General features: G+C 39.7%; 1 protein-coding gene across 1 annotated transcript; it reads right to left on the bottom strand.

Annotated features, from left to right (window-relative positions):
• Window positions 1-408: 408 nt before the first annotated feature.
• Window positions 409-10,991, bottom strand: SPAM1 (sperm adhesion molecule 1). Its single transcript, XM_038369877.2, has 3 exons — window positions 9,993-10,991; window positions 4,924-5,013; window positions 409-1,176 (listed from the first exon to the last, which is right to left on the bottom strand). Exons 1-3 carry the CDS (start codon window positions 10,989-10,991, stop codon window positions 532-534), a joined length of 1,734 nt encoding a protein of 577 aa, XP_038225805.1. The 3' UTR covers window positions 409-531.
• Between the last annotated feature and the right edge of the window lie 1,646 nt (window positions 10,992-12,637).

Here is a 12,637-nt window from a genome sequence, read left to right as displayed (position 1 = left end):
TACTTGCACATGTTCTAAAAGTAGAAATTGGCTTCAAATTATTTCCTCCACTCTAAAGTTAATCCAGGTATTTGTAGGAACTAGTATTTATGTTCACAGTGAATGAAAATTCACCCCATAAGGAGAACCAGCACCAAGTCTATATATTAGTCAAGATCCACTTAAGTTCAGTTTGAAGTGAATTTCATATGCTTATTTTGACACATAAAATCTTCTATTACAAATAGCTCCTCAACCATTCAAAAGTTTTTTTTCCAAATATAAAAATTAGTTACAAAATGTTCGGTTTTTTGGATTATTCTGTTACACAAAGATGTGACCAGTATTTCTCTGGCACAAATAGTAGTTTATAGAACTAAACTGAAAAGCTGATATACAGTTTGAGGCACAGAAAATAGGACTGATCCAGATAAATCCGCAGAAATTGCAGCTACTTATCTCCTTTCAAGAATAGTCCCTTTGTGGGAATAAAAACTCCAGAATGCTGAACGTAGCCTTTTCTTTCTTTCTTTCTTTCTTCAGTTGGGCCATTTAGATTAGGTTTCTCAAAATTAGAATTAAACAAATCACATCCAGTATCTTCATCTCATCAGAAGATGAGCCACTGAAGCTATGAGTATCAGTTATCTTTAAATCACCACTGCTGTTAATTGGGGCATTGATGTGTCCTGTAGTAGATACATTGAATGTGTTGTTCCAAATAGTCTGCTGAAAACCTTTTGTTGCATTATGTGCAGGTAATGTTATGTTTCTCTGTGGGGTAAATGAAAATTTACTCATGTTGGAAGAGGCTTCTACATTAGAAAGTGAATTTAAGGATACTTGAACACAAATATCTTCTGAAATGCAGGCATTGATGTAGTGGATGTCATTTATATCAACTCTAAGTTCACAATTGTAGCCTGCATAACAGCGGCAATAAAATTTTTCTATAAATCGCTGCAGATCCTGAAATGATGGCTGCCCTTTTATGGCATATTTCCCATTCTTTGACATCTGAATAACAAAATTCTCTGGGTTCAGATGAAGATAGTCACTGGAGTTCCAATTCTTTCGTGCACATGCACCAGAGTCTTGGCATAATGCCTGACTACAGATTTTGGCTGCCATGGTTACATTGATGATGTAAGGGTTCAGAGTGTGCCTAAGGTAGCTGTCCAGAGTCCTGCAAGTGTTCTGTGAAAAGAAAATCATATTAAAAACATTTAGTATACAAATTCAATATGAAAATGGTTGTCACTTCAATAAAAACATTGTCATAGCTAATTATCAATGTCTTTCTTGAAGTATTGCAAATGCAGACAGTCAGTTATCATTGGCGGTTGGAAGCAAGCACACTTATTAAGTTATTAAACGGTGCAATAATTATGACAAAATTATGCTAGGTAGATGCTGGAGATTTTATTAAAAGCATTCAAATATCAGAAAGCAAAGGAATTAAAGCTTTCACTTTATCTATGTGAGGTTAGCTTGTAGTTCTTTTGAGTCAGATGTACTTAATGAAGTTATAAGAGAGATCAAAATTCCTTTTATTTTGAGGGGATCCTGAAGAATTCTAGGTCTTCACAAATGGTCATTTTTTCTAATTATTGTCCCTATGAAACTCTTAATTTTTTCCGCTGAGCTGACTATCTGTCAGCTGCAGAAGATAGGTGTTTTTAAGGCTTGAACTGAACACTCCAAGGGCTCTGCCTTTGGAACGGAAAGAGTTCTGGGAACTTCTTCATTATGAGGAATATCTTCAAAACATGCCTCATTGACTGAGAAATTCTTGTGTAATTGGCACAGGTTTCCTGTTTCCTTGGCATGGTTTCATAATTAGAGGCTGGGGGCGGGGGTTGGTTTTTGGTATGTTTTGTTTCTGAGGCTATATCTATACTGGGAATTTGCCCTGATTAGACACCAAACACCTAGCGTAGACAGGCAAAGCTACTATTTGCACCAGTGCAGCTTACTCCTGGGGTAAACTGTAGCAGAACATATCACAGCTGAGAGCAGTTAGTTTACCCTGTCTGCATTAGGGTTTGTACTGATGCAGCTACATCAATGGCTGCCTACTAAGGCTGAAATCAGGATAATAACCCAGTGTAGAAAAAGCCTAAGAGATCTCGCTGCTTTTTTTCCTTTTCCCACCTGTTATGTTGAAAAGGGTATGTCTTGGACCTAACAAAGGCTAAGATGAAACATTTATTTACTATTAAAACATTAAAGAGTTAAGTGTGGTCTGGGATTTCATATCAAGTTATTGCTTACTATTCTGTAATAGACTCCACTAAAAAAACTTTATAACTCATTTATTAAAGATATAGAAAAAGAAGGGGAAACAGTTAAAGCATTTGAGCATTTGAAATGTGAAGTATTGAATAAGACTTTCATTTTAATGGTATCCATTATTCCCTTTCCCTTTAGCTGGAAAAAGTCTTTTATAGGAGACAGCTTTGTCTGGCAGCCTTTTAGATGGTGTTAACTAGTCTTCTGGGGAAAAGAGAAGTTCATTTAGATGGTCTAGAGCTGTTGTTGAAATTGAGCCCCATTTTCTTTAAGACAAAACAAAACAAACACATGAAAGAGAAGAGGACAGAACGGTAAAGATGGAAGCTGTTTTTTTTCTATTTTAGGTGCTGATTTGTACTTGCAGCCTCTCTGCTGGAGAAGCACAGACACATTGCATTATCAGCCACTCCAAGACCTGGCGAACCTGTACCACTGTCAGACTGTTTAAGGCATTGTTTTAAGCGGCCTCTCTGGTCACAAGCTCACAGCTATATTACGAAAGATAAGAGTTGTGTTGGCTGGCTTATCCACGCTCTTTATTTTTAGACAGAAGGCAAGAGGAGTGAGCTAGGAAAGAGAAGAAATAAGGCAGGGAAGGAAAATTACACACAAGGGAGGGGTTGACACCAGAAACCCAAATCTCATGTTCCAGGCCCTGTTTAGGATTTAGCTAAAGCTGTTAGAGGTAGCAATGTCATCTGGCTCCCTCTCTCTCTTGTCTGGTCTGGTGTGGTCAGGATGCCTTTTGGGATTAGGATGATGTAGGCCCAGTGGTGTTAGTGTGGATCCCAACCAGAAGACAGTGGGAGTGGCAGCCAAGATAGTCAACCTTGCTCCTTCCAGTCCATGCATCCTTCCCACTCCCATTTGGTGAAGCCCAGATAAACACTGTCCATGATGGTCACCTCATCTAGGTAACATTAACCAATTAAAATACTTTTTGTGATTTCAACTATAGATATTTCCTCCCATTTCTAGAATCTCTCCATTTTTATCACTTACATTATGCCAACCTGTGACCTTTCTAGGAGTCTGGAAGACTCTTTAGTACAGGATTCTTTTAATTCAAGCAATCCAGTTTGTATCTGTCTATTTATTTTTAACTTTTATGTAACAGGCTGTGTTGTTCTTGGACAATTTAGAGCACAGGCCTTTGAACAACACAATCCACCATCTTTCCACTCTTCTAAAGAGCTGCAGGACTTTACTGTTACTGATTCTGTCAGTTACTCTATGTCACTTATATTGATTGCAGTGGCACCCAAAGTGACCGAGGCATACAAGGCGCATGATAACACTTTCAAAAGCACCTGGGGGAAAAACATACCAAATGTGGAGGGAAAGGATATAATATACCATTAAAGTAGTCAGAGTGATGAATGGTACAAGTATTATTTTGTTTTATATAAAGAGAGGACAGCTAAAGATATTTTAGCTAACAATTCTTAGCTAATTCATTTCTTGGAGGAGCTGTGGCAGAAGTGGGTCTAGTGGAGAGATTTGTATGAAGAGGGTAATGACTTGACATATCCCCGTTGGAAGGTTGTTCCATGAACACACAGCTTTACTCATGCAAAAACTTGCACAACTGTGTAGATAAATGTTACAATCTGTTTATGCAAAATCTCATTTGCTTATACTAATCACTTGTAAATTTAATTTTAAAGGCTGTTGACAATGTAAATTCTGTCATAATAATTGTGTGCACAAATTACAGATGCAAATGATATTCATTTCAAAACCAAGCATGTAGAAATGAAGTCCATGTTCAGACTCTCTTGAAAATTCAGTCCTTAAAGAATTATAAATATTTATGTGGGCATGCTTTCTGCTCAGGAGACACCAACAGTGCTGGACAGTTCCAATTCCTTCCTTTTAGTAGACTGTGGGTGGGGGTGAAAGTACAATAACTGCACAAACAATATTTTATATGGACTGACTTGACTGTATACGAATGGTCTAATTCAAAAGATTTATTGGAGCATCCTTAGAACAGTGTTTCTCAAACTGTGGCTGATCTTCCTAAAGTAAATGTGGGGGGGGGATTTTTTCATATAAGATACATATAAGAGTCAGTCAAGGTATTATCATCCATTGCATACAAATAGAGAACAGGCTAATCATGAAATGTAACAGACTTCCCCCTCTTAATGTTTAAAATATTTTCCCTAAATGTACCATTAAAAAAACCAACAATCTGTGAGGACAATCATAAAAATAGTTGCATCAGACAAGGCCTGAATGTTTTTCTGTGCTTTAGGATGGAATGCTATGAAGAAATTTCAGAACTCCTAAACTGACCAAACAAGTGCCAACCTGCCTGCAGCTAGCATAATAGCTTGTCAAGCCACTCATCCCTAACAGCATGTATCAGATTAAAAGCTAAGTACTAACACTGATATAAAAAGACTTCTGGAGAGATGATGTTTTATTTAAGTATAGTGGCAGATGATTCCAACAAGTCTTAAAGGTGTTTGCTCTCTTCTCAAAGAAGACACTGGGTCTTCTGAAAACTACTTAGTCATTATTTAAAGTAGAAATTCTGAGAAGAGTAAATAAATAATAATAATTAACACCTAAAACCTTTAATCTCTAAGGAAAAATAATATATTGCTTATTAAAAAATTGAATGTAATTAATCTGACATACCACACTCAGTGTTAAATTCAGGTCTCCCCAGATTACAATTCCAGACACCCCTAATGCAGCAGATTCTCCAATGGTATTTACAAGGTCATCCTGAAAGCAAACATGCAAGGATGAATAATAAAGTAAGTATGCTTCAGTAATATGCAGTACACACAATAAGTTTTACATAACCAGAATAACCACCTTGAAAGTGGTAAATAATTAAACAAACATTACACCCACATTCTGCTCTCAGTTATGCTGGTGGATTCTGGAACAGAGTTGAGCAGATGATGCAAAACAACGTTGCCACCTAACACCCTTTTGAGTATGTCTTATAATCAGAGAACTAAGACTCAAATTGAGCTTGTACAAGTTCATGAGACACACTGGCACTTCTCCAAGCTGATCACCATTTTGTCCCACCCCCTTCTCACCTCGATTGGCTAATCAAAGTTGACGGTGGTCCCAATTCAAAAGTGCTACCTGAGGCTGGGACATGAAAGACCTTGGGTTCAAGGCAATGCTTCGCCTAACTTTGGCCAGCAGGGGGAGCCAAAGCAGAAAAGCAGTAGGAGGAAGAGTCAACTGCTTTGGGACCCTCTGCCATCAGGAAAGGCAAAGACATAGGGTGATCCTGGGCTTTACACATAGGTGAATTTAAAATATTTGATTATATATTGTTCAGTCAGGTCTAATCCCAGGTAACCCCACTGACTTCAGTGGAGTTTCTCCAGATTTACAAAATTATCCTGTATAAATAGGAGCAGAATTTGTCCATCATGTTTAAGATTGACCTATAAAGGCAACACTCAGTGGACTTGTGCCATTTTTGCCTCTTTATGGTGTAAATAAAAAGTTTTGTTTTGATTTTTTTTTTTTAATTCTGCTTCTTTTTCACATCAGAACTTATGATCCTGCTCTAGGCAAACAGGTTCCATGATAGCAGGAGAACTAGTGAAATGGTGACATCACAAGAGCCCAGAGAACAAAAAACGAGCAACAGGGTGGGATAGGGGTTTACTGTTTTAAAAAAAAAACAACTTTAGTTTTCTTTATTGTTTTATTAACACCTAATCAACAATGGGTATTTAACATTTTAGAGAAAGGAAGCTTCTCTTATAATAGAATTATAGAATATCAGGGTTGGAAGGGACCTCAGGAGGTCATCTAGTCCAACCCCCTGCTCAAAGCAGGACCAATCCCCAACTAAATCATCCCAGCCAGGGCTTTGTCAAGCCTGACCTTAAATATTTGAGAAACTTGCCTCTTCAGTTACAGAGTTAGACCTCACAATAGACACCCCTGAGATCTCTACAGTCCTCTAACACAGTGGCTCTCAAACAGAGGTACATGTACCTCTGAGAGTATGCAGGGGCCTTTCAGGGGGTACATCAACTCATCTAGCTATCTGCCTAGTTTTACAACAGGCTGACATAAAAAGCACTAGCAAAGTCAGTACAAACTAAAATTTCATACGACTTGTTTATACTGCTCTATATACTATACACTGAAATGATTAACAGGTTTCAGAGTAGCAGCCGTGTTAGTCTGTATTCGCAAAAAGAAAAGGAGTACTTGTGGCACCTTAGAGACTAACAAATTTATTAGAGCATAAGCTTTCGTGAGCTACAGCTCACTTCATCGGATGCATTTGGTGGAAAAAACAGAGGAGAGATTTATATACACACACACAGAGAACATGAAACAATGGGTTTATCATACACACTGTAAGGAGAGTGATCACTTAAAATAAGCCATCACCAACAGCAGGGGGGGAAAGGAGCAAAAAGGCTGACAAAGGAGGTGCTGTCGTCATCATGAATAGGTCGGAGTATGAACAAGAGGCTACTAGGCAGCTCTCCAACACCACTTTCTACAAGCCATTACCCTCTGATCCCACTGAGAGTTACCAAAAGAAACTAAGAAAAGGAGTACTTGTGGCACCTTAGAGACTAACAAATTTATTAGAGCATAAGCTTTCGTGAGCTACAGCTCACTTCATCGGATGAAGTGAGCTGTAGCTCACGAAAGCTTATGCTCTAATAAATTTGTTAGTCTCTAAGGTGCCACAAGTACTCCTTTTCTTTTTGCGAATACAGACTAACACGGCTGCTACTCTGAAACCTGTCAAAAGAAACTACAGCATTTGCTCAAGAAACTCCCTGAAAAAGCACAAGAACAAATCCGCACAGACACACCCCTGGAGCCCCGACCTGGGGTATTCTATCTGCTACCCAAGATCCATAAACCTGGAAATCCTGGACGCCCCATCATCTCAGGCATTGGCACCCTGACAGCAGGATTGTCTGGCTATGTAGACTCCCTCCTCAGGCCCTTCGTTACCAGCACTCCCAGCTATCTTCGAGACACCACCGATTTCCTGAGGAAACTACAGTCCATTGGTGATCTTCCTAAAAACACCATCCTAGCCACTATGGATGTAGAAGCCCTCTACACCAACATTCCACACAAAGATGGACTACAAGCCGTCAGGAACAGTATCCCCGATACTCTCACGGCTAACCTGGTGGCAGAACTTTGTGACTTTGTCCTGACCCATAACTATTTCACATTTGGTGACCATGTATACCTTCAAATCAGCGGCACTGTGATGGGTACCCGCATGGCCCCACAGTATGCCAACATTTTTATGGCTGACTTAGAACAACGCTTCCTCAGCTCTCGTCCCCTAATGCCCCTACTCTACTTGCGCTACATTGATGATATCTTTATCATCTGGACCCATGGAAAAGAAGCTCTTGAGGAATTCCACCATGATTTCAACAATTTCCATCCCACCATCAACCTCAGCCTGGACCAGTCCACAGAAGAGATCCACTTCCTGGACACTACGGTGCTAATAAGCGATGGTCACATAAACACCACCCTATATCGGAAACCTACTGACCGCTATTCCTACCTACATGCCTCTAGCTTTCATCCAGATCATACCACTCGATCCATTGTCTACAGCCAAGCGCTACGATATAACCGCATTTGCTCCAACCCCTCAGACAGAGACAAACACCTACAAGATCTCTATCATGCATTCCTACAACTACAATACCCACCTGCTGAAGTGAAGAAACAGATTGACAGAGCCAGAAGAGTACCCAGAAGTCACCTACTACAGGACAGGCCCAACAAAGAAAACAACAGAACGCCACTAGCCATCACCTTCAGCCCCCAACTAAAACCTCTCCAACGCATCATCAAGGATCTACAACCTATCCTGAAGGACGAGCCATCGCTCTCTCAGATCTTGGGAGACAGACCAGTCCTTGCTTACAGACAGCCCCCAATCTGAAGCAAATACTCACCAGCAACCACACACCACACAACAGAACCACTAACCCAGGAACCTATCCTTGCAACAAAGCCCGTTGCCAACTCTGTCCACATATCTATTCAGGGGACACCATCATAGGGCCTAATCACATCAGCCACACTATCAGAGGCTCGTTCACCTGCGCATCTACCAATGTGATATATGCCATCATGTGCCAGCAATGCCCCTCTGCCATGTACATTGGCCAAACTGGACAGTCTCTACGTAAAAGAATGAATGGACACAAATCAGACGTCAAGAATTATAACATTCAAAAACCAGTTGGAGAACACTTCAATCTCTCTGGTCACTCGATCACAGACCTAAGAGTGGCTATACTTCAACAAAAAAGCTTCAAAAACAGACTCCAACGAGAGACTGCTGAATTGGAATTAATTTGCAAACTGGATACAATTAACTTAGGCTTGAATAGAGACTGGGAATGGATGAGTCATTACACAAAGTAAAACTATTTCCCCATGGTATTTCTCCCTCCCACCCCACCCCCCACTGTTCCTCTGATATTCTTGTTAACTGCTGGAATTAGCCTACCTGCTTGTCACCATGAAAGGTTTTCCTCCTTCCCCCCCCTGCTGTTGGTGATGGCTTATTTTAAGTGATCACTCTCCTTACAGTGTGTATGATAAACCCATTGTTTCATGTTCTCTGTGTGTGTGTATATAAATCTCTCCTCTGTTTTTTCCACCAAATGCATCCGATGAAGTGAGCTGTAGCTCACGAAAGCTTATGCTCTAATAAATTTGTTAGTCTCTAAGGTGCCACAAGTACTCCTTTTCTTTTTTTGAAATGATTAAATACATATTAAAGTACAATATTTATGTTCCAATTGATTTATTTTATAAGTATATGGTAAAAATGAGAAAGTAAGCACATTTTCAGTACTAGTGTACTGTGACACTTTTGCATTTTATCTGATTTTTATAAGCAAACAGTTTTTAAGTGAGGTGAAATTTCGGGGTAAGCAAGACAAATCAGACTCCTGCAAGGGGTACAGTAGTCTGGAAAAGTGGAGACCCACTGCTCTAACAAAACCATGGCAGATCACACTTCATATTCCTAATCTTTCCTGAGGTAAAACTCAACAGAAACATCTTTTAAAAAGGTTTCGGAGTAGCAGCCGTGTTAGTCTGTATTCGCAAAAAGAAAAGGAGTACTTGTGGCACCTTAGAGACTAACAAATTTATTAGAGCATAAGCTTTCGTGAGCTACAGCTCACTTCATCGAATGCATCCGATGAAGTGAGCTGTAGCTCACGAAAGCTTATGCTCTAATAAATTTGTTAGTCTCTAAGGTGCCACAAGTACCCCTTATCTTTTAAAAAGTAATCTTCATGCTTTCTTTCTACATCATTTAAAAAAATTGTCCCCAGTTAATTTTAATAGTCCCTAACTAGTCAGGCTGGAACAACAGCTTATTCATATTTTCCCTCAATTAACATGCTACAATATTCTTTCCACTTCCATAGCATTTCACTACTTGTTGGATACAATACTACTCATAAGGTACTGGGAGGAAGTTTGGAAGAATTCAATCCTTTTGGCTTGGCTGAATTTAGTTGCTGAATAAACTTAAATTTTGTGACTCTGTCTGTACACTTCCATTTCAATACAATTTCATTTACTTGTCAAGTAAACATCCAAACCCCCTATAGGATACTTTAATCATCTTGCAAATGCTTTGTGCCTATATATTTAGTATACCTTACATTACAAATATTTAAGAGCCAAGCCTCACTCACCTGAGAGAGATATTCCTGATTGAAATCTGTGAATACTGGACGTGTATATACAAAAATGGGAAGTGGACAGGTGGAATTGGAAACATTAGAAACTCTAATGGCTTCTTGAACTCTATTACGAACAAAGAGTGGTGCATTTTTGGAAGATCTCAAGGCCGTTTCCAGATAGACAGATGGGTAAAGTGCTGTGCTTTCCTCCCACAACCAATTAAGCTCATTATTTCTTGCTATTTCAATATCTAAACAGCTTCCTGTATAATTGTGGGGATTTTGGTTGTAATCATAGTTATAGCAGTCAGGGTAAAGGTAATATCCCCACAATTGATTCGGCTTCATTGATATTCCCAGTTTTAAAGACTGCAACATAAATGATTTTGCTGCAGCTTCAAATTCCATTTTGGCTAAAGTCCTGGCTTGGGTTTCTGATATGCTTAAATCTTTTTGCTGAACAAACTCAACAGACTCCTGTCTGTAAATGTCTTTCGATCCCCAGTTCCGTATCCATAGTGGCCTCCAGTTTTCCCAGTCGATGACAGCCAAGCCAACCTGTTCATCTGAAGGGATGTAAAAATTAATGTCATCACTGGCTTTCTTTAAATGATGCTCCATGGAACACAGTTGGGGGATCCCGCCATTAAATGTCTCACCTGTGTTCTCATCTATGTAAGGATAACTGCCGAGCCTGTCTGCATAGAATATAGTAATACTCTGCTCAGTGGATGTCTTCAGTGTGCTTCCTACCAAGTGGAAGGTTCTCAAATCCAGCTGCACTCCAGTCTTCTCAGTGCAAAGCTCTGTAGGGGCATTCCAGATGGAGAGGAAAGGAGAATTGGGGATGAGAGGACGGGCTCTTATATGCAAAGATGAACAGTAAGTAACTAGAGTAATGATGAACAGCAGCCAGGATGCTCTGTTAGAGGCAACAAAGCTACCAAAGCTTTGGACTTGCCTTAGGGTTTCCATTTCAGTTAGTGAATGGCTCCGTATGTACAATGCCATTAGCTGTTTGTAATCAAGCTGCAAATAAATGCTCCAAAGGTGCTCACAGCCATGGTAGTCAGTCAAAGTCTTTAGTAAAATAATATATTTCTTCAAATAGAGTACACATTCAGCAATATTCCTTAAGGGTAAAAGATGTGTGTCATTTATCCGATGTTCTTTATTGCACATCCGAGAAAGCTTCCCAATAGTTGCCCAACCTAATGCAAAAAAGAGATTGAAACCATTATAATACCTGGTGGGATTTTTTTTAAGAGTATCCTTAAAACATAAATAGACATAGTTTGTAGCTAGGAAAATACTGCCATTTTTCAGTGAGTAGAGACTACTCCTAAAGAGCGAAAAACTAGCATAGCATTATAGAAGCAATACAATACTTAGAGAAGATATAAGATGGTCAGGGTGGTGGTTTCTAATGGTCAGAGCATGGAACAGAGTTGATACATCCTGTCTTACTTCTGATTCTGCCAGTAACTCAAGTGTGTGACTTTGTTCAAAGTAACATAAGCGCTTGGTGCCTCTACTTATTTAATAGTAATCTGGGTATAATATTACTTACCTACCTCACAAGATTGTTGTGAAGCTCTTAATTTTACAAAGCACTTTGAGATCTCCAGATGAAAGATGCTGTATACATGCAATTGTTATGATCATATCCTTGCTCTTGGACAAAATGTGGGTGCTATTTTCTTCTCCATAAGTTTCTTGTCTCATATTCCTATTGCATTCCTGTTTTTAATCCAATATACCATACTCCTGTTGCAACATAAGCACTATGATATAGTAGCTCTGTTTGTCTTCCATTTCTGAGCCCGGTAATCATGACTGCATGCCTATCGGTCAAGCTTTGCTAAAAATGCAGTGCTTTTTCATAATTTACGCTGTTGTGAAAATCCTTCCTGCTGAATTATTTTCGTTAGTCTCTAAGGTGCCACAAGTACTCCTTTTCTTTTTGCAAAATAATATGGTAATTGTATTTGCAAGTGACTTGTAGTAGGAAAGATTTCACAATACAGAATCCATCAAAATAAAGCTTGTGATCTGTGGGCTTGATTATGCCCAGACCTATGTGGGTTTGCAAGGCTACTTTTCCTGCCCTAGCTACTCACAACAAGAACATATGACTTCCCCAGTGCAGGTTCCCTTGGTAGTGCTAGCCTTCCCAAATGGGTGGGAAGGAGGTGGGCCATTGCCCTGTGTCACTCCTCTACACAGGCTAGAAGAGCAAACTCTGTGCAAGGCAGGAACGAGTGCACACTGCACTCATGGAACACAGTACAGTGGTACAGTGGCCATGCTCTTAAGAGCTCAAAGATGCATTACGCCTGAGCCAGGCCCAATGACTTTAGGACTCAGCATTCCTGCTGAGGCAGGGTGCCTCCTCACCATAACTAAACACTTTACTTGAAAAGAAGTGTGAAGCAATAACCCTGTTATTGCAGTGTGATGGGGTAGTCTGCCCCTTAAGGGCAGGACTGCCTATGGGTCAGTCCTCCCCATCATGTGTCATGGCCTTTAAGAATATTGGGTGGTCTGATATATAAAGGAGGAGATATGGGGAGAGAGGTAAAGGGTCCTGTGAAGAGTAGCAGTTAGAAGAAATCCTGTTACTGTGTCTTTAGAAGCCTGGGACCTGAAGCCTTGAA

This window comes from Dermochelys coriacea, chromosome 1, assembly GCF_009764565.3.
Source record: "Dermochelys coriacea isolate rDerCor1 chromosome 1, rDerCor1.pri.v4, whole genome shotgun sequence".
NCBI lineage: Eukaryota > Metazoa > Chordata > Testudines > Dermochelyidae > Dermochelys > Dermochelys coriacea.
This window is presented reverse-complemented; position numbering and strand designations above follow the sequence as displayed.